The sequence below is a fragment of the Condylostylus longicornis genome, unplaced genomic scaffold, assembly GCF_029603195.1.
Source record: "Condylostylus longicornis isolate FDR11 unplaced genomic scaffold, ASM2960319v2 ptg000140l, whole genome shotgun sequence".
NCBI lineage: Eukaryota > Metazoa > Arthropoda > Insecta > Diptera > Dolichopodidae > Condylostylus > Condylostylus longicornis.
This window is the reverse complement of record NW_026578108.1, coordinates 144,520-167,133: the sequence shown is the minus strand read 5'-3', so window position 1 is coordinate 167,133 and position 22,614 is coordinate 144,520. Positions and strand designations below refer to the sequence as shown.

The window sequence follows — 22,614 nt, the reverse complement described above, 5'->3', positions numbered from 1 at the left end:
ATTAAATATGTATAATAATATTTGTTAAATTACTAAATAAAGCACTTTTTCAATTAAGATATAATATCTACATGTTCATGTGGGTACTCAAATTAATAAACAAAAACAAAAATGTGAAATAATTTTCTGTTAATTCGTTAATATCATCAAATATCCCACTAGTATTTACTGTTCAGGTTTTCTTCCGATTATATTTTGATAGAACTATTTATGTTCATTTGGAATGAAAATGAACTGTACTTTTAAATTTTTAATTTTTTCTTCACTAATAGATTAGTGAAGTGTACATACTAAATTGAGTTTCTTCAGTATGAACGTTGTCCATAGATTTCTTCTTTTCTTTTTCTTGGTTCAAAACTGGTTTTACCATTTGCTTTCCTCTTGATTCTATTGTTCCCATATTATAAGAAATTTGACTTACGCTTTCTTAATTAAACAATAATAGTAAAAGTTTAACAATAATAGCAAAATTTTAGCCCTCATAATACTTAACAAACACTAGTAACATTTTAAACTTCTAAAATATGATAACGGTTTTGCTAATATTTTGTTTTTTTTTATTGAATTGTTTGTGGATGAAAGTGTAAATGCGCACTTAACCCTTTTATGAAATAAACTTTTTTCTCATTTTATTTGAAAACATTTATATTGTACGAGTATGTTAAGTGATCTTAACGCCTACATATTTAAAGAATATAATTTAATTAGAAATGTTACTGTTTCTAACTTTTAATTCAATTTATTATATATGTTAATTTTACACGAATAAACTTTATTGAGTGTAAGTAAACTTTAAAATTTTACTAAAAATCATTTTCTTGCAAAATAATTGATTCACTTCAGATCTCAAAACACGCTAAACTTCAATATCTTATTTCTTTGATATGAAAATTTGATATTCAACGCGTGTTTTATCTTTTACTTAAATATTTTAAATGTACATACTGTGTTTTTGTGAGTTTTATTGTGAAGGGTATATTCTACTTGGTATGGGGTTTGGAACCACTTGAAGGAGTCGTCTCCGGTATGGACATTTATATATTTTTTTGCTTAGCGCAAAGCTTTGCGTTAGTTTAGATATGTCTGCATGAGGGAACGGACATTGCATGATAACTCAAAAACGAATGATACAATCGACACCAAGCGTTCACAAATTTTTTCCTTTCTGCCAAGGACGGCTCCTATTGTAATTGGTTCAATTCGGGCAACGTATTCGGGCTAGCTGCCACACAACTCAAAGAGGTTTAAAACCTTATAAATATATTATTATCAAATTTTGCCAAAGTGTGTCCAATTATATTTTGCATATGTTCTGAAAATTTTAATGGGATGGCTGCACTGGTTTTGGTGGCTGCCATACAACTCCAAAAGCCAATTTTAAATATTCGGAAAAATAATAAAGTTAGATTTATAAAACCTGGAAGTCGTTTGTCCAATTTCAGGTCAGATATATTCCTGATGTTTCGATGTACTGGCTTGCCAGGGTCGGATAGCTGCCATGGATTCATGAAACTTGATAGTCGTATGTTTCATCATATGTTACATACGTTGTGGAATGAGATAAGAGACATATTCGGCTAGCTGTCATACAAATGCAAAGGGAAATTTTAAATATTTGGGAAAATAATAAAGTGAAATTCCTGAAATTTGGCAATCTTGTGTCCAATTTTAGGTTTTAGCTGCCGTAAACTCCAAATTTTTATTCTATGTATTCAAATAAATAATAAACGTAGTGTAATTTATGAAATTTGGCAGTCATGTGTCCAGTTATAGGTCAGATTTATCCGTGAAGGTTCTACGCAATAACAAAAGCTAATTCTAGATATTTTAAAAAGCAAATTTGTAAGCTCAGATTGTCAAGGTGCAGCGTATAAAATACTTTATAAACATTTTTTTAATTAAAACCAGAAAAAATATAAAATCTTTGAGGAATGTGCTAAAATGTCGTTTATTTGAATCGAAAAACCTCACAGAAAAGAATTATTTGCGTGTTTATAAAAAAAATTATATGGAACACCTAATACAAAAAAGGTAGTAATGTTAACCGTTTTCACATTTTGCTTGTTTTCTCAAAACTGTTTTAGCTTAGGCAAGATATAGCGCCAAAAATAAAAGCTATTATTGATAATATTTCACAATTTAAAAAACAGTTAAAAAAATCTGATGTGGTCAGCACATAACCGACCGCATTGTGTATTGTCTAGTTAAATGAAAGTGTTACAGAATATTATAAAAATGTCTGTTAAATACTTCTTTTCAATTTTTAGGACTTTAGTAAGCTTATAGTTAACATACTTAGAAAAATGTAAATTTGGCTCTTAGTAAAACTTCGCTTTGTGCTACCCGAATTCCCTGAAATGCTCGCCAGTAAGTTTCGGTAACAACCAGAACTCAAATATCAAATTTCAAGAAATGCCATCAATTCGTTCCGTAGATATGGTGAAAAATGTAAAATCGGCCCGCACATCAGTTTGCGAGCCCTGATCTTTCCAAAAAAATTATATGTTCATTGCTTTAGTATGAGGAATTCATATATTAAATTTCGATGAAATCGGTTGATTATTTCTCTTTATATACACAAAAGTGTATGTTTGGCCCGTAGTAAACGTCTAGTTGCCGATGCCTGATCTTTCCAAAAAATTTATATGTTCATTGTTTTAATACGGGGAATTCGTATATTAAATTTCAATGAAATCGGTTGATTATTTCTCTTTATATGCACAAAAATGTATATTTGGCCCGTAGTAAACGTCTAGTTGCCGATGCCTGATTTCTTCCAAAACATAGAAATTTTCGCGGACGGTCGAGCTGAGCTTATATATAAAATTTCAAGTAAATCGGTTGAATATTTTCTTTAAAATGTTCAAAAATGTAAAACAGACCCACTAAAAAGTGCAGTTCCCGAGGCCTGATATATACCAAAAGTTGATCGATCCGTGCCATGGTAGAAATAAACTTACATATAAAATTTCATCAAAATCGGTTCAGCCGATCTTGAGATACACGCGTGCACACACAGACCGACAGGCTGCTAAAAATAGTCTACTTACACTTCTCTACTATGGAGAAGTGCATTCCTACCGAAAACTCGATATGCAAAATTTGTTGCCATCACATAACCTACCTATTGTATACACAATACGGTCGGTAAAAAGTGTGTTAATAGATTCACAAAACAATTAAACACAGATATAGGAGAATTATCTAGTATTAAAATTAGGCTAAATTCAGTTTTTGCAGATTGAATAAAGTCTGAGATATGAATTATTTGAATCATTTAAATTCCTTATAAATAATAAAATTTTAGTTTTAAATCTTGTAACTAGACTATTAATGCTGTAATCATATTAATATTTTAAGAACACATTGAAGATCGGAGACTAAGTTCAAAAACCAGAACTTGCTGATATATTATGTTTAAAATTCAAATTGATTAGCAAAGAGAAGAGAACATATCTAATTAATCTAAAAAACCATAAATTTTTTAGCTACAGCTAAAAATGGACACAACAATGATGTTGGTGTTTCTGTATCTGATTCTCTAGAATAAAAATCAATTAAATTGCACATTGATGATCATTTTGATATTAAATTAGTACAACAAAGGTAATTCTTAATGTCACGGACTTTACGTTTACAGACCAGCAGAAAATTAAACCGATGAAGTAAACGGATTCTCTGATTCGTTCGACAGTCTTTTGGGCAAACTTGAAAATATAGGTAAGGAGTAACAGGGTCTAAGGAATAGAAGGAAATTCACTTATTGTGATGGTGTATAAAAGTGAGAAACGGGATTTAAACTTTGGTGTCATATAGGGAAGTGCGTTTGAACTAGCACTATTCTCATATTATATTAGCAGTTTTATATTTTTAAATGCGTGTATTAATTTCCATATATTTCCTTTTGTCATGGCAATAGAAAGAAGTGTAAATGATGATATGTCAGTGAATAAGAAAAAAGCAAAATTTATTTGAAACTTAATGTCGTTGTAAAATAACGTTGTAAACGAGAATATCACTCTGTGACATTTGACTAGAATAAACGTAAAGTTACCCAGTGACAAGAACAAATATCTTGGTATATGTTTTAAACAGAATTTCACTTATATTGGAAAAATAAAGGAATTAGCAACGAAATGATGTTTAAGAAAACTGGGAATGCCTTTAAACTTTTTCATATTACTCAATGTTTCATAGTATTACATATGGAATTGAAGCATGGAGTAGTATTTTCATAAAAAATTAGGATCTGTTGCAAGAAATACAGAATAAAAGCCATCAAAAATAAATTTTTACTATATCGATAAAATTTAAAAGAACATCGATAAAATTTAATTCATAGTCAGTATAAAATATTGAAAATTCGGGATAATCGAAATTTTTGCTATGCAACACACATTTGTATTATACAGGAAAACACCACAAACAAACCAACAAACGAATTTAAAACTTGATGTGAATTGTAAATATCATCAGTATGAAACAGCAAGTGGGATTCATATTTTGTTGGCTGTGAGACAAAATAGGCTTGAACTTGTTGTCGTTACGTTCATTCAAAAAGAAACAAAATAAATTCTGCTGGAGAAATATATTATCGAAAAAGAAATATATAATGGGTATAAGCGGGCTTTTTTCCTTTTTTGAATTTCATTGACTTTTATATTTACTCTTAATCTTGATTTAAAATTGATCTTATACTATTCTGTGTCTTTTTTGCAATTTTTGCCACCGTATATTCTTCGATCTTTATAATTTGTAGATATTCGAGTTTTATTTTTTTTCTATATATATTCCGTACGAGATGCAGAGCTCCTTTTGAAAGAATGATAAATAAATAAATGAAAAAAATAAAACAAATTGAAATCCTTCCTACTCTCTTCGGGATATCTCCGGCTTTTTACTTGGGATTAGGAAATTATAAGTGCGAGCGCGGGGAAGCTACAATGAGTCAGGAATGGCTGCGGTAACGCGGGAGGGTTCTCCTACCCTTCTCGGTTCCCTTAAAATTTGTAATAAACTTCATTAGTAATGTATCTAACTCCTTTAACTTCAGCTTTCCAAAAATTCGCGGATAGTAAAAGCGATACAATCTATTCAAAATTATTCTATATACTGTTGTTCTCTAAATGTATTATTGAAATTGCAGTACTTAATTAAATGATTAATTAAGTACTGATTATATGAAGTAATCAAGTACTGTAAATGACTAATTAAATAATGTTTAGGACTTTTTGTACGTCGTAAACAGTACTTTATTTAAATACAGTACTTAATAGAAATATGTCGACTTTTAAAATGTGCTTTGATTTTTCAGGTGTGGTTGCCCCCGTCTCGTTAATACCATTTGAAGATACAACATCGAAAGAAAAGATTACTCAAAAGGAGATAATTGCGGGAGAAGAGCATCCCAAGTATAAAGTCGAAAATGATTCCAAAGGTTTTTAAGTGTTTAAAATAATTTCAAACATGTTATTAAGGATATCTAATTTTAGTTGATACTTTTCAAGAAAATCATGATGCGAGAACTCAAACAAAAACAACAACCGATGATAGTGCAAAAAGCGAGTTGGTATCCGACAACTCCACAATTAATGGAATACTCAAAGGTGGAAAGTTAAAACAAGGTGTCTATGAGCAAAAACTAGTAAGTTTTTTCCGTTTTGTTAGCTCTTGTTTTTCAAAATAATCTGCAGTCATATTTCGCAGTTCTAGTTTTAGAATTTTGTTTTTAAATTAATATTTTGTTTTTTCCTAAATTTTGATCAATTTTGAAGGAAGTCGACAAACAAATAAATGAAAAAGCTGATGAAAACTATAAGAGATCTGTAAGGTTTTCAACGCAAAATAAAGTAGCGGTTGTTACAGAAACAAAAAATTCATGTGCCAGAGAAGAAAATGACCTCATAAATGAACTTATTCCAATCCGGAAACATTCACGTTTATTTAATAATGTCAACAAACCTAACTCAGCTGTACGACAACTTTTCCCAGAAAAATCCAAACAAGATAGATCCAATCAAAGTTATGAAAAAAATGATTTGCAAATGGGCAAAAGGAATCAAGATTTAATTCGAATGAACATCGAACGGGGTACTCTACGTAGATCCTTGTTGAGGTAAATAATTTCTAAGATTTTAACACAATCTGTTTATTGAGGTATTTTTGCAAAATTGGTAAACTTTGAAAGTAAAACACAGGTTTTTTAAATTTAAAAATTTTCTTTTAAAAATATCTTTGTTGATGTTAATTTTACATAGATTTAAACAAAGGGAAAAGGTATTCGGTGCTAATTTGCACAGATGTACAAATAAATTTTCTTTCACTTTTATTCTCAACGACTAGTTTGATTTTTCCTTGCTTTGAAATTTTAAAAAATATTTTTATTTATATCGGGAGTAAAGAAGTGGCGAAGTGGAAAGCTTCAAGTCCGTTGTCTCATTTGAGTCGCTAATAAAGTTGAGTTGGAAAAAAAACTAAGAGAACTTAAATTATAAAAAAATACAAAAAAAGCATTGTTTTCTAGAATTGTATTCGAATATCGAAAAATTTTGGAGAGGCACCAATCTTAAAAAAACAAAAAAGTTTTGAAAATTAAATTTTTTAGAAGATTGTGATATTTGTTTTAAAAGCGTTGTGAAGTTCGTTGTATGCTTTTTGTTATCCCATTTTACAATATTGGCTGCGCATGGCAATCGGTTACAAATTGCAGCTAATGTGGAACATTTTTTCAAAAGTATGTTTCAAGAAAAAGAAACTGTTAGAAATATTCAAATACGGATGGTCTTTAATAGTGTCGAAGCTCCTGGAGGTGATTCCTTGGAGTTCTTTTTTTTTAAGGAAAAATTGTTCGTGTGGACAGCGGCAAATTTGGACGTTTAGAGCTAATTTCGAGGATTAAACAAAATCAGATTGGAAAGCTTCTGTCCAAAATAAAAATATAAGGCTAAATCTCTAAGAAAAGAACTCGCTAGACATTTTTAGTGACCTGCTTTTCCTTTCTTCTCTTTGAAGTTGAACAACCTGTGCTACATATTGCGACAAAGTTGCTAAAACGGTTCTTGGTTTAAAAAAAAAAATAAATTAATAAAAAATAAACACGTGAAATTTGAAAATTGTTGACATTACTACTTTTTTTGAATTAGGTGTTCCATTTTTTATGGGCTTAATTAAAAACTGTGAATATGAATAAGTAAAAACATTTCTGTCGGTATAAACCAACCGAATCATACGCTCCACCTTTGAGTTTAAAAATTTGCTGCCATACTCGAATTTGTCAATTACTCGAATTTGTCAAACTACTCTATAGAAACTTTACGCATAAGTGTGACCTATAACTGGTCACATGACCGTTAAGTTTCATGATTCTAGCTTTATAATTTTTTCGGATAGCATTTGGAGTTATATGGCAGCTACCTGAACCTGTCAAACCATCCCATTAAAACTTCAGGCATATAACGAACCTGTAGTGAACACATGACCGCCAAGTTTCATAAATCAAACTTTATTATTTTTCCGAAAATTTAAAATTTGTTTTTGGAGTTGTATGGCAGCTAGTTGAACCTATCAAGATATTCCGTCAAAACTTCAGAGATATATTTCATCTGAAATGTGACACACAATTGCCAAGTTTTATGAATCTAGCTTTATTGTTTTCCCAAAAAATAAAAATTTCCTTTTGGAGTTCTATGGCAGCTACCCGAACGTGTCAAATCACTCAAAGGAATAATTAAATAATGCATAAATGTATATATGCGGGCATACTTCCACTTAGTACATAATGAGCTGTATCCAGTCAATTTTTCTTGCCTTTGCTATTTAAAAATAAGCTTTTTATTTTTTAAATAAAAAAAGTTAGGGCTAAAAACATTTTCCTTAGGTTAAAATTTTAATAAAATTATGTTTACTTACAGTGTACATTACTGAAATAAAAAAATAGTTTTTATAATTGCGGTGTTTTTCGTATATAAAATATTTTTTGTTTTACTTTGTGAAGCATATATATAAGCATGTAGAATTATGAGTGCGGATAGGAATTTTTCGAATCCTATTCGCATGTTTTATGTGATTCATTTTGCGTTCATAAATTATACTGGCAAAATCAAACTGAGCTGGAAACTGGCATTTCAAAATATGATGACTTTATTAAGGTATTTCTTATCGTGATTCGATATCAATAATAATTCATAGCACTTACTTTCTTGTTTATTTCTCCATTTTATTAAATATTGTTATCAATATACAAAGAATATTCTTCTATACACAGATGTATGAAAAAATTTTATTAAACTAATCCTTGTACAGAGCATTACTTGCCGTAAAAGCCAAACTGATGTTTCAAGTAAAACTTTTTTGAAGCTTAAATTGAAATATTTGCTAAACCACGCCATAGCATATTTTAGTTTTTTTATATATTAGTTGACATCTTAAAGACGTTTCAAAGGAAGCATTTACGGACTATGGAATTATCGTTGTCAATACTTTTTTTAACGGTTACAAAAATCACTTTGTACCGTATACGCCATCCTCAACGGGTTTTTTCGGGAAATTCTAGGCATAAACTGTAAACGAATAATAACGCGAATTTTTTTTTAAGTATTACTTAAAAAAACCACTTAAAAATAGAATTTTGTAATTTAATTTATAAAATTAGAAAACAGACTTTTATTTTTTGAACTTAATATAAAATAAAATTGTAATTAAAATAATCTCTATAATATTTTCACCATCTATAACTGGTTTAGGTGGATTTGTTTGCATATTAAGCAAATACATTATATTGATATGTCGGAATTTCAATATTTTCGTCCAGAAAGGATCGACAACAATATTAAATAAATTTTCGGGAAACTATTACGTTATATATCAATTTTGATTATTATTTTTGATTTTTATTTTATGCACACTTTTTGAAATTCAATTTTTTTTCTCATAAGTAGGGTTTCAAAATTTTTACATCAAAACATCAAAGATTTGTTATCATATACAGGCCTAAAAAAGAAATTAATTTCCTTTTTCATCAATATAAAGATTTAAAAAAAAATAATTCACAAATAATATTTAGCAAACAGGAAACACTAAATTCAAATCCTATTACATAAAAAATAATGAAAAGTATTCCTTTCACTTTTTTAATCGTTAATGTACTTTCTTTGCACGCTTTTATGTTTCACAAATTTACCAAAAAATAAGTCTTTTCCTCATAAGTAAGATTCCAAAGTGTATTATATTTATGTATTAAATATATTTTCTACCTGACTCCGTTCAGTTCTAAAGTTCAAGAAGTAGCTTGCATACTTCTACAAAAAAATAATATTCAAAATTGATATGTAAATAAATAAATTACTAAATAGTATTCTCGCAACCGATTAGCAATATTCTAACACTATTTTAAGCTTACTTTTATTTAATGACACAACTTTGTTAATTTTAAGATATTTGGACACGTTAAAATTTTCATATTTGAAAATCTGTTACTTAGTTTACGAGTATCCATATAATTACGGTTTCCAATGTTTTCATTAAATATATCATATGTTAAACAAATATTAAAAATTATTATTCATTTCATATTATATCTAAATTTAAAAAATTATTATTAAAATATAATACATTAATTAAATTATTTTCAATAATAATATTTAGTATAACAAATGTAATACCCTATTAAAAAAATCGCCAAATCTGAATAAGAACCCTGCATTTCCATCTCTTTCCACTTACAATCGAATTGATACTGATAAATAATTTGATTTGTTATATTTGATGGTAATACACATCAAAATGCTTTGCTACACGTAATGCCGCAATACATAACTTTTCGATGCAAAATGTTTTGGGGTCTTGTAATAAAGATCATACACCAAAACGATTTACGTAATTAAAAATTTATATTTTGCTGTATGTATAGAAGTTCAAGAACATACAGCAACTCAATAATCTCCTTTTAGAAAGGGGATTATCGTTTTCAGTTTTAAAATATTTAAATTTACGATAAGAAGAAATTTTTGTGTGGCTTAAGTACCTTATATATAGTCTAATCCACACAAGGCTAAAAAAATTATTTTCTTTCTTTTGGTCCACCAGAAAAGCGTAGTATTACTTCAAACTTTTAGTTTATATTAAAAGTCAATATTTCCTCTGTTTTTGTAAGAGGAAATATTTAAACAATCATTACAATAAAAGTTGCATGCCTTCTTAATTTCCAAATTTAATCTGATAATCACGGCAAGCATCACTGAGGCAAGGTATATAAAACATAAAAAATGGGACAAAACGCAAATACAGACAAAAAAATTGAAAAAAAGAAAGTTAAGAGTCGGAAGGAGGTTGACGATTCGAAATTCTATTTATGTGGTCTTCGCTGTAAGGTTATTTTCCTTTTAGTTGGAGACAATTTAATTTGTTTTTGACACTTAGAGCACAACGGGATTTTTTCAATGTTATCCAACTTAATCATATTTTTTAGTCAATTTTCGTTTCTTGGGACCTATAATGCGGTCTGGATCCTAGCAGAATCGATTTTCAGGAGGGTCCGCGAACATAACTTGCAGAGCATGCCGAGATCTTTTTTACAATTCCCACTTGACTACATTCAGTTTGTTTTTGCAAAAAAGTTCCTGGAAAGGTTATTCGGGCCCGAAAAGCTATTTGGAGTCAATAAGATTAAATCTGTAATCTATATTTTTTCAATTAGTTCTTTCACAGTTCGGTAGGTCGACTGAGAACTGCGTCATTACAGTTTACAAATTTCTAAAAAGTTAAATTATATCTGATTTCCGCACAAACGAACAAGAAACAAAGTTAATAACAACATAGTAATAAAAATGGCGAGTACGGGAAATAATAATTCCGAAGACGTTCCTGGATATACCAGTTATTGAATGCTCTTGCTTGTTATAGAATTAATAAGCAATTTTCCAGATGTATCTTAAATGCATCTAACCTGAATATACTGGATGATACAGAAATGAGTACGGCATTAGACGTTCGTTTCGTTTAGGACGTCAATGACGTCGTTTCCAACTTCAAAATTTTCGTTTGGAAGTAGGTGAAGTCTCAACGTAGTTTTAGTAGTAGGTTTGGAAGTCTCAACGGTTTCTAAAATACAAGGGCTTTAACGAATTTTCAAAAATTTCTACTTGCCGAAGCATATTTTTTGTTTTTTCTTTATTCAGTTTTTTTTCCTACTGGCCTTAACATTATATTAATTAAAATTTTAGCATTATATTAATTATCTGTGTTAAAAGTTTAACTTTCAAAATATAAAATTAGAGCATATAAAATAATATTCCAGTATTTCGATATATTACCAGTAATATATCGAAAAGTAGAACTTTGCATGAATATGCGCATGAAATATATATGAACTCAATAAAAGTTTTCTCAGATTATAGAAAATATTTTTATAAATTGTGTTTGTAATGGGTATAATCGGAAAGTAATCGATGGAGCATCGATGTGTAATCATGTAAAAATCATGTACGAAAATGCATCAATACTTTAAAGTTTGGTGTCCAAAAATGTTAAAAATACGCATCGTATGTGCATCGTATTAAATCAGCTGTTCATTTTTGTTGCGATTTTGTATTGATGCAAAGCTTTTTAAGTGTTTATTAGCTTTTTAAGTTTAATTTATTATTTTAACTCAATAACTAGTAAAGTTAATTATTTCTTTATGCAAGGTATTAATATTTTTAAATGCTCCATTATATTAAAATCTCCGAAACTCAAGTGAAATAAAAACTTTTTTTAATAGATTTTCAGTTGTTAATCATTTTGATAGTTTTGCACAAAACCTTTGCAAAATAAAAGCCAAAAAACATATTATTTAGAAAGTGCCTAAAAATGTCAAAATAATATTGCATCAGCAAAGTAAACGCATCACATCGTTATAGCATCAGCAACTTTTTTTTGCATCGAGCATTAATGCACATTTTCGATTACTTTCCGATTATACCCAATATTTATTTTAAAACCATTAAGTATTATATAAATTATTATTTCACCTTAATAAATAATTTGTTCAATTATTTTCTTTTTAAAAGTACAAAGGTTGTCTATTTCTCTCAATTCGCTTGGTAATTCATTAAACTGCCTTAAGCAGTTGTATAAGCAATTCTGTTTTCGTTTCTCAGTCCTAAAAAGCGTCAGATAAAAGTTCAACTTGTTTCTAGTATTTCTATTAAGTATGTTTACTTCCCTATTTAACATGAAGTTATTAGACTTACTGTAAAATTAATTTTAACTCTTTGGACACCGTTATATATCTTTTAAAAAAAATTTATTTGCGATGGTCCACTTCCATGGATTATTTACTTATAACTTACTTTCTAAAAAAGGTCTTTTTAAAAAGAATTGTGACTATAAGTTTGTTTAGGTTTAAACACTATTATTTATGTAAGAATTAAAAAACATTATCTATGTATGTAAGAATTAAAGAAAATAACAAATCTATTCAGATAAATTGTGTTGAAGAAAATTTCTATTATTATTCAAACGTAATTTCTATTTTTATACCCGTACGAACGTATGTTCAAAGAGTATAATAAATTGGCTTTACCACTTGTAACGTTGTGAAATAATGGTCTGAAAAATAAACTAAAGTACATATATGTTTTTGATCAGCGTCGAATTCTGAGTTGATTTAACCACATCTGTTCCCCTGCCCGTTTGTCCGTCCGTGTGTTCCAAAGGTAATTCAAATGATAATCGAGCTAGGTTTTTGGCAAAGTCGTTGAAATTGCCTCGATCTTTCTGGTAGCTGCCATACGAGTACAACTTGAAAAGTACTGAAATTGTGCAAAAAGCAAATATGGTAAAATGGCAGCTATATTCGTTAAAAGTTGTTGTAATCATATAAACCCTTATAATAGCTGTTCATTCGTAACACGGTGGTTTAATCAACAATGCCGCTCAGCTGTCCGAGAACACATAAGCGGTGCGGTCTTTATACCTGCTTTCCAAATTGATTTTCAGATGGATCTCTATTGCATTTCTTTCGGCTTAAAACCGATTAGTTTAGCTTAGTTTTAGTTCATTTATTTTCAAATTCATTCTTATACCCTAAAAATAATTCAATATAGATTTAAATTAAATATACAAAGTAACTCTTAGTCTAACAATACGAAGAAAATAAGAATTTGAGAACAAGTTAACATTCTTTTATATAGAAAATATAAATGACGAATGTAAAATATAAATCTAATAATATAATATGAGAAACAATTAAATTAATAATATGACTAAAAATCAAATTAATAAATCGAAATAAAAATTAAAATAAGTAGAAGTAAGGATAAGAAGAGTATATAAGAAAACAGGAAGAAAAGAAAAAAAAATACAATAGTATGCACTAAGTATACTTATAAGAAATACTAAAAGTTTGCCATTGATTTTTCTAAAATAACTTTTTATAAATTTTCAATTTTACGAAAATCAAAATTCATTAATCAAGTTTTTAAATAAAAGAGTAGAATTCCTTTCAGCCCTAATTGCAAGTGGGAGTTGATTAAAAATGATCGGAGCCAAAACACCAAAAAAGTGATCAAAACTAGAGATCTGGGTTCTGGGTACAGAAACCCGAAATATAATTACTTCTTAAATTATATGTAGAAATAATCCTGAAGGAAAGGTTGCCAAATCTTAAAAGGAAAATTTTTTAGAAATATCGTTTAATTTTGGATTGTTTTGTAGAAATATAAATCAGGCAGTCCAACCTGTGCAGCTTTTGCAGTAGTGGCAGCCCGATCGGTGGCTCAGGTCCCACCGATTAAGCTCCTACACGTTAATAAGGTCGTTGTAGCCTCCCGATGACTCTATATATATGGATATTCTAGGAGAGGCGCTCATCGAGTGTTACAATCAGATACTTCATCTCCCTAGAGTAACCAATACGTTCACAGAATTAACAGTTTATTTATTTCAGAGCCTCAACACAAAAAAAGTTTTTTTTCGGCTCTTTTCAATTAAAGAAATTAACATAGAACATAATTCGTATAATTACAAAGTAATATTATTCTATTTATATAAAGTATTCATAGAAAAGAAGAATGGAAAGTGGAAGTTATTGTATATGAAATCGACGAGAAAGAACTGGCTAGAGAAAGTGACTGGATCCTACAACAGAATAATGCAAAGAAGCGAAAAAGGTTTAAAAAAATATTATGAAGGCTGAAAATCCAAAGAAGTACAAGCTTCCTCCGATTATATTAATCATTAGCAACATTAAAAGCGACTCCTACACAGTTAAGATATTAAAAGAAAAAAAAAATAAACGTTAGGTTCAACATGATGAACAATGACCAATTAAAAATAAATCTGGAGAATGAAAATTAATACAGATTGCTAACAAAAGCTATAAATAAGGACACGTATGAAGATAAACTGCAAAGGCCTGTTAAAGCTTTAGAGCGCTCATGAAGGGTCAAGAAGTCATGGCTAGAAATCTCCATCAATCATGTGACCCTGATAACATAAAAAATGAACTCATGAGCAAAGGCTTTAAATATCCAGATGTCGTAAATAAAATCAAAAAGAGAAAAGAAAATGGGAAATATATTTCAGTAAAACTTCCGCTCTTTATGTTCATCGACCATTCGGAAGAAGTAACTGAAATTTAAAAAATAGAATACTTAGAGCACATGAGAGGAAAACTGAAGCTCTTAGAAGCAGCAAGTCCATTCCGTAATGCTAAAGATACCAGATATTTGGAGATACAAAAGTTTTGCCAAAGAGAGTAATTATATAATAGTATGATTATGCTGGTAATCATATGATAGCAGAGTGTAACAAGAAGATTATCTTCAGCACAAATGTGCGAACTGCAATGAGGCACACCCTGCTAGCTATTGAGGTTGTTTGGTAAAAATAAGGTTAGGAAAGAATAAAACCAAACAAAATCAAGTTAAACTTAATGAGCAAAGAGCTCCAAAAATAGCCAGAATAACAACACCTACACAAACAAAGTGTTAAACAGAGTACCATATTCATAGCCGCTTCAAAGCAAAACAGGATATAATAATAATAAGGAACCTAAAAACAAAACCACACAAATAAAAAGAACTGATGCAGAAATTATGCAAATGATGCGTATTATGTTGATTGGAATTGACGAGATCTCTAAAAGATTATTAAAAATAGTATATGGGGACACCAAAGAAATTAAGAGAAGATGTATTTAAATGAAATACGTATAGTAATTTGGAATGCTAATGGTGTTCTTAATAAGACACAAGAATTAGAGGTTTTTTTCAAAACCAGAAATATAGATATGTGTTTACTGTCGGAGGCTCATTTGACATTGAAGTTAGGATAACTTATACCATCACCATTTGTAGCAATTTTGGAATCTTATTTAGCTCGTATATTATTTAGAATTAAACAAAACGCTGAATACTTCACGATAAGAAAAATGGGAGCAGATGTGTCTCAAGGCAGTATATTGGGCCCAGCGTTGTACTTGGTTTACACGTGATCTACAAATAGAAAATGCTATGGTAGTCACTCTTGCTGACGATACTGCAATATTGGCAGTAGAATCGAACATTGACGATTCGACAAAAAAATTACAGGATGCAAGGAACGAAATAAGACAGTGGACTAAGTATAGGAATGAAGCAAAATCGATTCACATAAACTTCACCAACAGGAAAATAGCACACCACAAATTAACTTAAATGGAACGAACGTGGCAATGCGTAACTCAGCAAAATACCTAGGAAAGACTTTAGATGTTAAGCTAAGATGGAAAGAGTATATAAAGAAGAAACTCATAGAATTAAAAAAAAAATATAGAGGAACTTATTGGCTCCTAGGTCGTAAGTCCAATTTGGCAATTGCTAATAAAGTATTGATTTATAACCAAATCATTGAACCAATATGCCTATATGGCATTCAACTGTGTGGTTGTGCCAAAAAGACTCACATTAACAAAATTCAATCTTTGCAGAATAAAGTTCAACGAGGCATGGTAAATGCGCCATGGTGTGTACATAGCAGTGACATCCATAGGGACTTAGAGTTTCTTTTTTTTTGGATGAAATTAGGAGTTGTGCCACAAGGCATAAGGCTCGTCTAGAACAGCAAGACCTTTCTATTTAGCACAAAATATCAATTTCCTCATGGAGAGTATTTAACTCCTGTACGGAAAAACCAAGCTAGCGTACGCGTAATTGTTGGTCTGTAGGACCAGTTTTATCCGTTCAGAGTTTCAGGTGTTAGGGTGGGAGCCACGCGCTCCCACTCTCGGAGAAAAAAGGCAGGTAGCGCCATACCTTCTTCGTCTTTCGAGATTTTTGCACCAAGTAGAAAAAACAAAATATTCATGCTTTGATTTTGTGTGACCATAACTTAATCTTGTAATTATTATAGAAATTTTTCGTGTTACTTTGTCTAAGAATTTCCAATATGATATAAAATTTATAATGCTACGAAGTTTACTAATGGGCTGCTGATTATCCCAAATTAGCGAAAATCGATCTACCAGACTAAATTTATAACTTCCAAGTAAAGATCCACGAACTCCCCCCTTTGCAATTCTATATGCCTTTTCATTGCCTAAAAAGACATTGACTAAAAAGCAAAGCACTTATTTGTATCATAAATAATTCTTTGTTCTTAAAGCGAAAGGATTCGACGGAATCAATTTATCTATTACCTTTAAAATACTAATAGAACGTGAGCAAATGAAAATATTTTTATTTGCGGAATTTTCATTTGCGTTGAAAAAATGGTACACCCGTTATTATATGAAACCAAATCCTGTGTCATCTTTACTTGGAGACTAAAGATTGTTTTAAAATCCGTAAATTTTATATTATTTTAATTTTCGGACTACTTTGAATTTTTTCATAGTTGGAAATTTCTGAATCAATTTCCAACTTCTATTGTTTCCAAAAAGGTTGTTGTTGAATGAATGAAAGTTGGTAAATTATAATTGAGTTAAAGAATGCTCATGCATAGACATTACCTTTATTCTGTACTTCATCATTTGCTTTTTCCCCTTAAGTTTAAGAGCAATTCTCCACTATCAATTAGAAGTCCAAGAATTGGAGCTGTTCTGAAAGCCCCAGTTGCTATTCTTATACTAGAATTTAGAACAGAGTTAAAAAAATTCAATATCATTTTATTAGCAGATGCATAGATCCAGCTACCATATTCTAATTTAAATAGTATTATAACATTTAAAAGACGCAATAATAATTAACGGTCAGACCCATAAGAGGAATAACCTAATATTTTTAAAATATTAAGATGTGTCTGAGCCCTCGTGTTTATTTCAATGATATGACTTTTCCAGTTAAGCTTTTCATCAAAAAGCAGACCTACAAGTGTTTGTGATTGAACATATTTAATTTTAGTACTTTTAATAAATATATCAAACCGACTAATAGATTTTCTACCTCTATTAAAGATCATTGGAACCGTTTTAATTACCGAAAATTTTTAACCCGAGCACAAATCTATCCAAATTATCGTGCATTATCTTACTCATTATACCCTGCACTTCGTGAAGGGTATATTAACTTTGGTATGGAGTTTGTAACTACTTGAAGGAGTCATCTGCGGTATGGACATATATATATATATATTCTTGCTCAGCGTAAAATTCTGCGTCGATTTAGACATGTCCGTCCGTCCGTCCGTCCGTCCGTCCGATCGCACGATAACTCAAAAACTAATAATGCAATCGACACCAAACTTTCACAAGTTGCTTCTTTTGTGCCAAGGACGAACCCTATTGTTATTGGACCAATTCGGACAACGGGTTCGGGTAGATGCAATACAACTCCAAGAGTTTATTTTAATTATTGCAAAAACTAGTAAAGGTACAAATATAAAATTTTGTATACATGTGTCCAATTATATTCTAAATATGCTCTAACAATTTTAATGAGATAGCTGCAGCGGTTTGGGTGGCTGCCATACAACTCTAAAAGCAAATTTTTTATATTCGGCAAAATAATAAAGTCAGATTCATGAAACTTGGCAGTCGTGTGTCCAATTATAGATCAAAGATATTTCTGAAGTTTTGGTGGAATTGCTTCCATACAAGTCCAAAAGCTAATTTAAAATATTTGGAAAAATAATAAAGTCATATTCACGAAACTTGGTAGTTGTGTGTTCAGTTATAGATTAGACATATCCGTGAAGTTTCTATAGAATGGTTTCACAGGTTTGAGTAATTGCTATACAACAATGAAAGGTGCAGGGTATAATTCAATCGGTTCATACCGACTGAAACGTTTTTACTTGTTTTTTTTTTAATTTTTTGCCTGTAAAAAATATAGTTAAATCATCTGCGAAAACGGAGAATTTAACCGAGATTTTTTGCTTTTATTCTGTATTTTCATGTATTAAAAAAAGAATTACTGACATGACAGAACGCTGCGAAATCTCATTTTGTATTACAGCCCCTCCCCTGAAAATTCATTTCCTATGTCAACCTGTATTATCCTTTTTTTTGAAATTGTTGTATAAAAATCATCATATTTCCTTTGATTCCCAAATTAATTAATTTCTTAAACACACCTCTTCTCCATACCATATCATATGCTTTTTCTCTATTAAAACACATAGGCAGCGTTCTTTTATTTTCAGAGAAACCTTTGATAACTTCATTTTCAACATAAGATAAGTTATCAATCGTGGACCTTTCTTTTATAAAAGCAGATTGATAAACAGATACTTGTTTGATTCCAAATAACAGGATAATCTTTTACAAACCATCTTTTCTAAAAGTTTAAAAGAACAATTCGACAGAGATATTTATAGGCCTAAAATTATTTATATTTGTTGCAATTTCGTTTGTCTTTACAATTGGTATTAGAGTTGATTTTTTCCAGCCTTCAAGAAATATACCATTGAGCCAAATACTATAGTGCATATCGAGTAATACTAACTTATCATGTTTGCCAAGGTTTTTTAACATATTATAATGTACTCGATCTGGTCCTGTAGAGTCTCCTTTACATTACCTAAGACAATTTTCTAATTTCTTATAAGAAAAAGGTATAAAATAGCATTCATTTGATTTTATATTTCATAAATTTTAGCCTCATATTTGCTCGAATCAAAAATCTTTATGAAACGGTCCAAAAACTTTTTACAAATATTACTTCTGTTATTTACGATTTCATGATTACACATGAGAATGCTCTCTTTAATCGACTGTCTTTTGCCATTAATAGCCCTAATTTTCTGAAAAACGTCAGCATTTTTTGTATCACTATTTATACTCATAACTTATTTTTCCTAGACAAATTACACAGAATAATTTAAATGAAAATAGTAATTTGACTGCAACTACCTGAAAGTTAGAATTTAAATAAAATTCGTTTGATATAAAAAAATCTATTGTGTAACAACAATTATTCTGAATTCTAAATTCCTTATTATTATTTTCCCATTTATTTAAATTATCAAAATTGCTAAAATTCTAATCTGTCAAAAACTAATCTTTATTTGCAAACATTATGATTAGTTAATGTAAATATTTTCCCATAAATATCTTTCTCACAATATTTTAGTAGGAGTCAAATAACAATAAAATTCGTTTGATATAAAAAAATCTATTGTGTAACAACAATTATTCTGAATTCTAAATTTCTTATTATTATTTTCCCATTTATTTAAAATACCAAAATTGCTAAAATTCTAATGTGTCAAAAATTAATGTTTATTTGCAAACATTATTAGTTAATGTAAATCTTTTTCCATAAATAACTTTCTCACAATATTTTAGTAGGAGTCAAATAACATACATATATTTTGTTTGTTAATTCTACTTTAAGTAAATTTGAAACCTATATGATACGCAAGTTAATATGGAAAAATTATGAATTTTATAAATGCATAAAATTGCGTAGTCTATTTCTGTGGGAAATACTCAATTTTAAGTAGTTTTATTTTTGTATAAGTAGGTCAGATTTTTAATAAATAAATTAATTAACTTCAAACGAAGCAATAAGAAGTTTTTCAATTAAACTATCTAACATTTTTGGGGGCTCGACCAAAAAATACAAAAAAAATGTCACAAAATCTAAATCTGGATGAAACTGCTGCCAAACAAAAGGAAAATACATAGAGAAGTTACTGATTAACTTTAAGAAAGATCCAGCTTCAGGAAAGATAGCAGAATATCTAGCCGCTAGGCTAGATAAACTCAACAAACTATGGAAACAGTCTAATATCAACTAAAGGAGAATCTACAAGACCGACTCATAAGTAAGGTACCAGTTCAAGGCCAAACCAACCCAAAAGCTCCAAAGTTAAAAAGCGGACGAAAACAATAAAAAGGACGGCGATTTAGAAGAGAACAATAATGACGAAGCTGAGTTAAGTTCTAATGATTTAGTGGACATAGATCAACAGCAGCGCTACAAAAGGCAGCACAATAAAATAAAAATGTTTTACCGAGTTGTCAATAAGAACGATATAGACGAATGCAAGTATCTTGTAACATTGACCACATATTGGAAAGATATCATTAGAATAAATGATGACATTTCCCATGCTGCAAATGAACAAGAATCAAAATACCTAAAAGTTGAGCATTTCGAAAAAGTTGAAAAGAAATATCAGCAAATCGTTAGAAGAATAAGGGAGCATGCGTACAAGCAAATTCAATATGGTAAGTCTACAAGATCACAAGAAAACCGAGTAAAACTATCGCAAATTAACATACCAACGTTCAGCGACCAGTACGACTCATGGACCACCTTTTTCGACCTATTCAATTCACTTATACATTCAAATAGCCAATTGGATAACGTTCAAAAATTTCAATACTTCAAAAATCCTACTGTCGCTACAGCTAATGAACTTAATTAAATATCTCCTAGGAGCTAACGAAAATTACGTTGCTACATGGGAATTAGTAACAGCCAGGTACAACAACAAAAGAATACTGTTCTCAACATATATGAATAAGCTGCTATCTCTACCTCTATAAATAATGAAACACCGGCTGGATTAAAAAACATGTTCGACACTACAAAATAAAGGCATTCTAAATATTGAAACAGATTCCTAGGGTCCTATAATTATTTTTTTAATTTTACAAAAAATTGATAAGCAAACTTCAAGGCTCTACGAACAACAGGCAGACCCGAAGGAAATTCCAGAATTGACAGCTATGTTACGTTTCCTGGAAACAAGATTTCAGGGGGTAGAAACTTTGGGGGTTCGGCAACAAAACCCAAACATGAAAGGCGAAGCAACCAAATGTATCTCAGCGTGATGAAGGTAAAAGAATGTGTAATTTGTAAAAAGCAGCACAAAATGCACTCATGTCAAAATTCAAAGACATGAGTATTACTCAAAAATGGGCAGCAGTAAGAGGCCCAACTTTTGCTCAAACTGTCTCAGCAACAATAATGTGAGAAACAAGTGCATTTCAAAGAACACTTGCATGAAATGCAATATATATCATCACAGACTGTTACATGATGAAATTAGAGTAAAAAAACATAATACACCCAGCAATTCAGGTGGGCATTCATACAGCTGCGTCATACGAACAATGCGGCAGTTTTATTACCTACAGCAAATGTATGCGTTAAAAATACATCATTGCGAGCCCTAATTGACCAAAGGTCGCAGCCGTAGTTTATAACAAAAAAGTTGCAGATCAATTACAACTCAAAAGAACAAAAACTTTTGCCATAATAACTGGGATCGGTGCAAAAGAAATAAGCTTTGTAAAAAATAGCTTAATGGAATAATAAAAGGACAATCATATTATCCAATAGCTCAGCAAACAATCTTTGGATAGATTGTAAGGGGGTCCTGGAGCAATGAAAACCCTTAAAAACAGCTTGATGTTACCTTGAATGACATTGATGCAAAAGTCAAACAATTCTGGGCCGCCTAAGAAATTCCAAAGAATGAAATGGTAAAAATAGATGATGAACGTGAAGCATTTTATAATGCAACTACTCAGCGTAATAACGAAAGGAGATATATTGCTCTAATCCCATTAAGAGAAAACTATAAAGCCGTATTGCTTAATAACAACAGTAAAAAAAGAGAAATCGCATGCCTAATTAATATGGAAAAACAGTTCGCAAAAAATCAAAAACTTACCGAAAGCTACAAAGAATTTATGTGAGAATATGAGAATCTAAGCCATATGTAAATATGTGATATAGGCAAGCGAGATGAATCATACTTTTTTATCACATCATGCAGTTATAAAAGAAGAAACCGCAACCACGAAACTTCGTGTTGTATTTGATGGATCCAGTAAGTCGCAAAACAACATAAGTATAAATGGTGTCTTGAGGACAGGGTCTAAACTTCAACACGATTTAACTTCTGTTATAACCCGATGGAGCAAGCACAAATACGTTTATACGGCAGATATTGAAAAAATGTATCGCCAGATTTTAATCAATGACGAAGACAGGAATATGCAAAAAATTGTCTGGATATATTCACCTAATAATTCGATTCAAGAGTATACGTTTATCCATATTTTGCAATGAACAGCTGCAGCTCCATATTTAGCAATGAAAACTCTACTAAAACACAGATGAACAAAATACTTTTCCAGTGGGAGCAAAAATCTTATGAATTTAGAAAAATAATCGCCCTTCCGAACAAACCAAAATATAT

At 30.2% G+C, this 22,614-nt stretch overlaps 1 protein-coding gene across 1 annotated transcript in view; it reads left to right on the top strand.

The window, feature by feature from the left end:
• The window catches only part of LOC129615637 (uncharacterized), a 61,511-nt gene that overhangs the window by 6,992 nt on the left and 31,905 nt on the right, over positions 1 to 22,614 (top strand). The window contains exons 3-5 of the mRNA XM_055530950.1: positions 5,315 to 5,437; positions 5,493 to 5,644; positions 5,775 to 6,115. Of these exons, the coding sequence (XP_055386925.1) occupies positions 5,315 to 5,437; positions 5,493 to 5,644; positions 5,775 to 6,115 (616 nt within the window). The remainder of the gene's footprint in view (positions 1 to 5,314; positions 5,438 to 5,492; positions 5,645 to 5,774; positions 6,116 to 22,614) is intronic.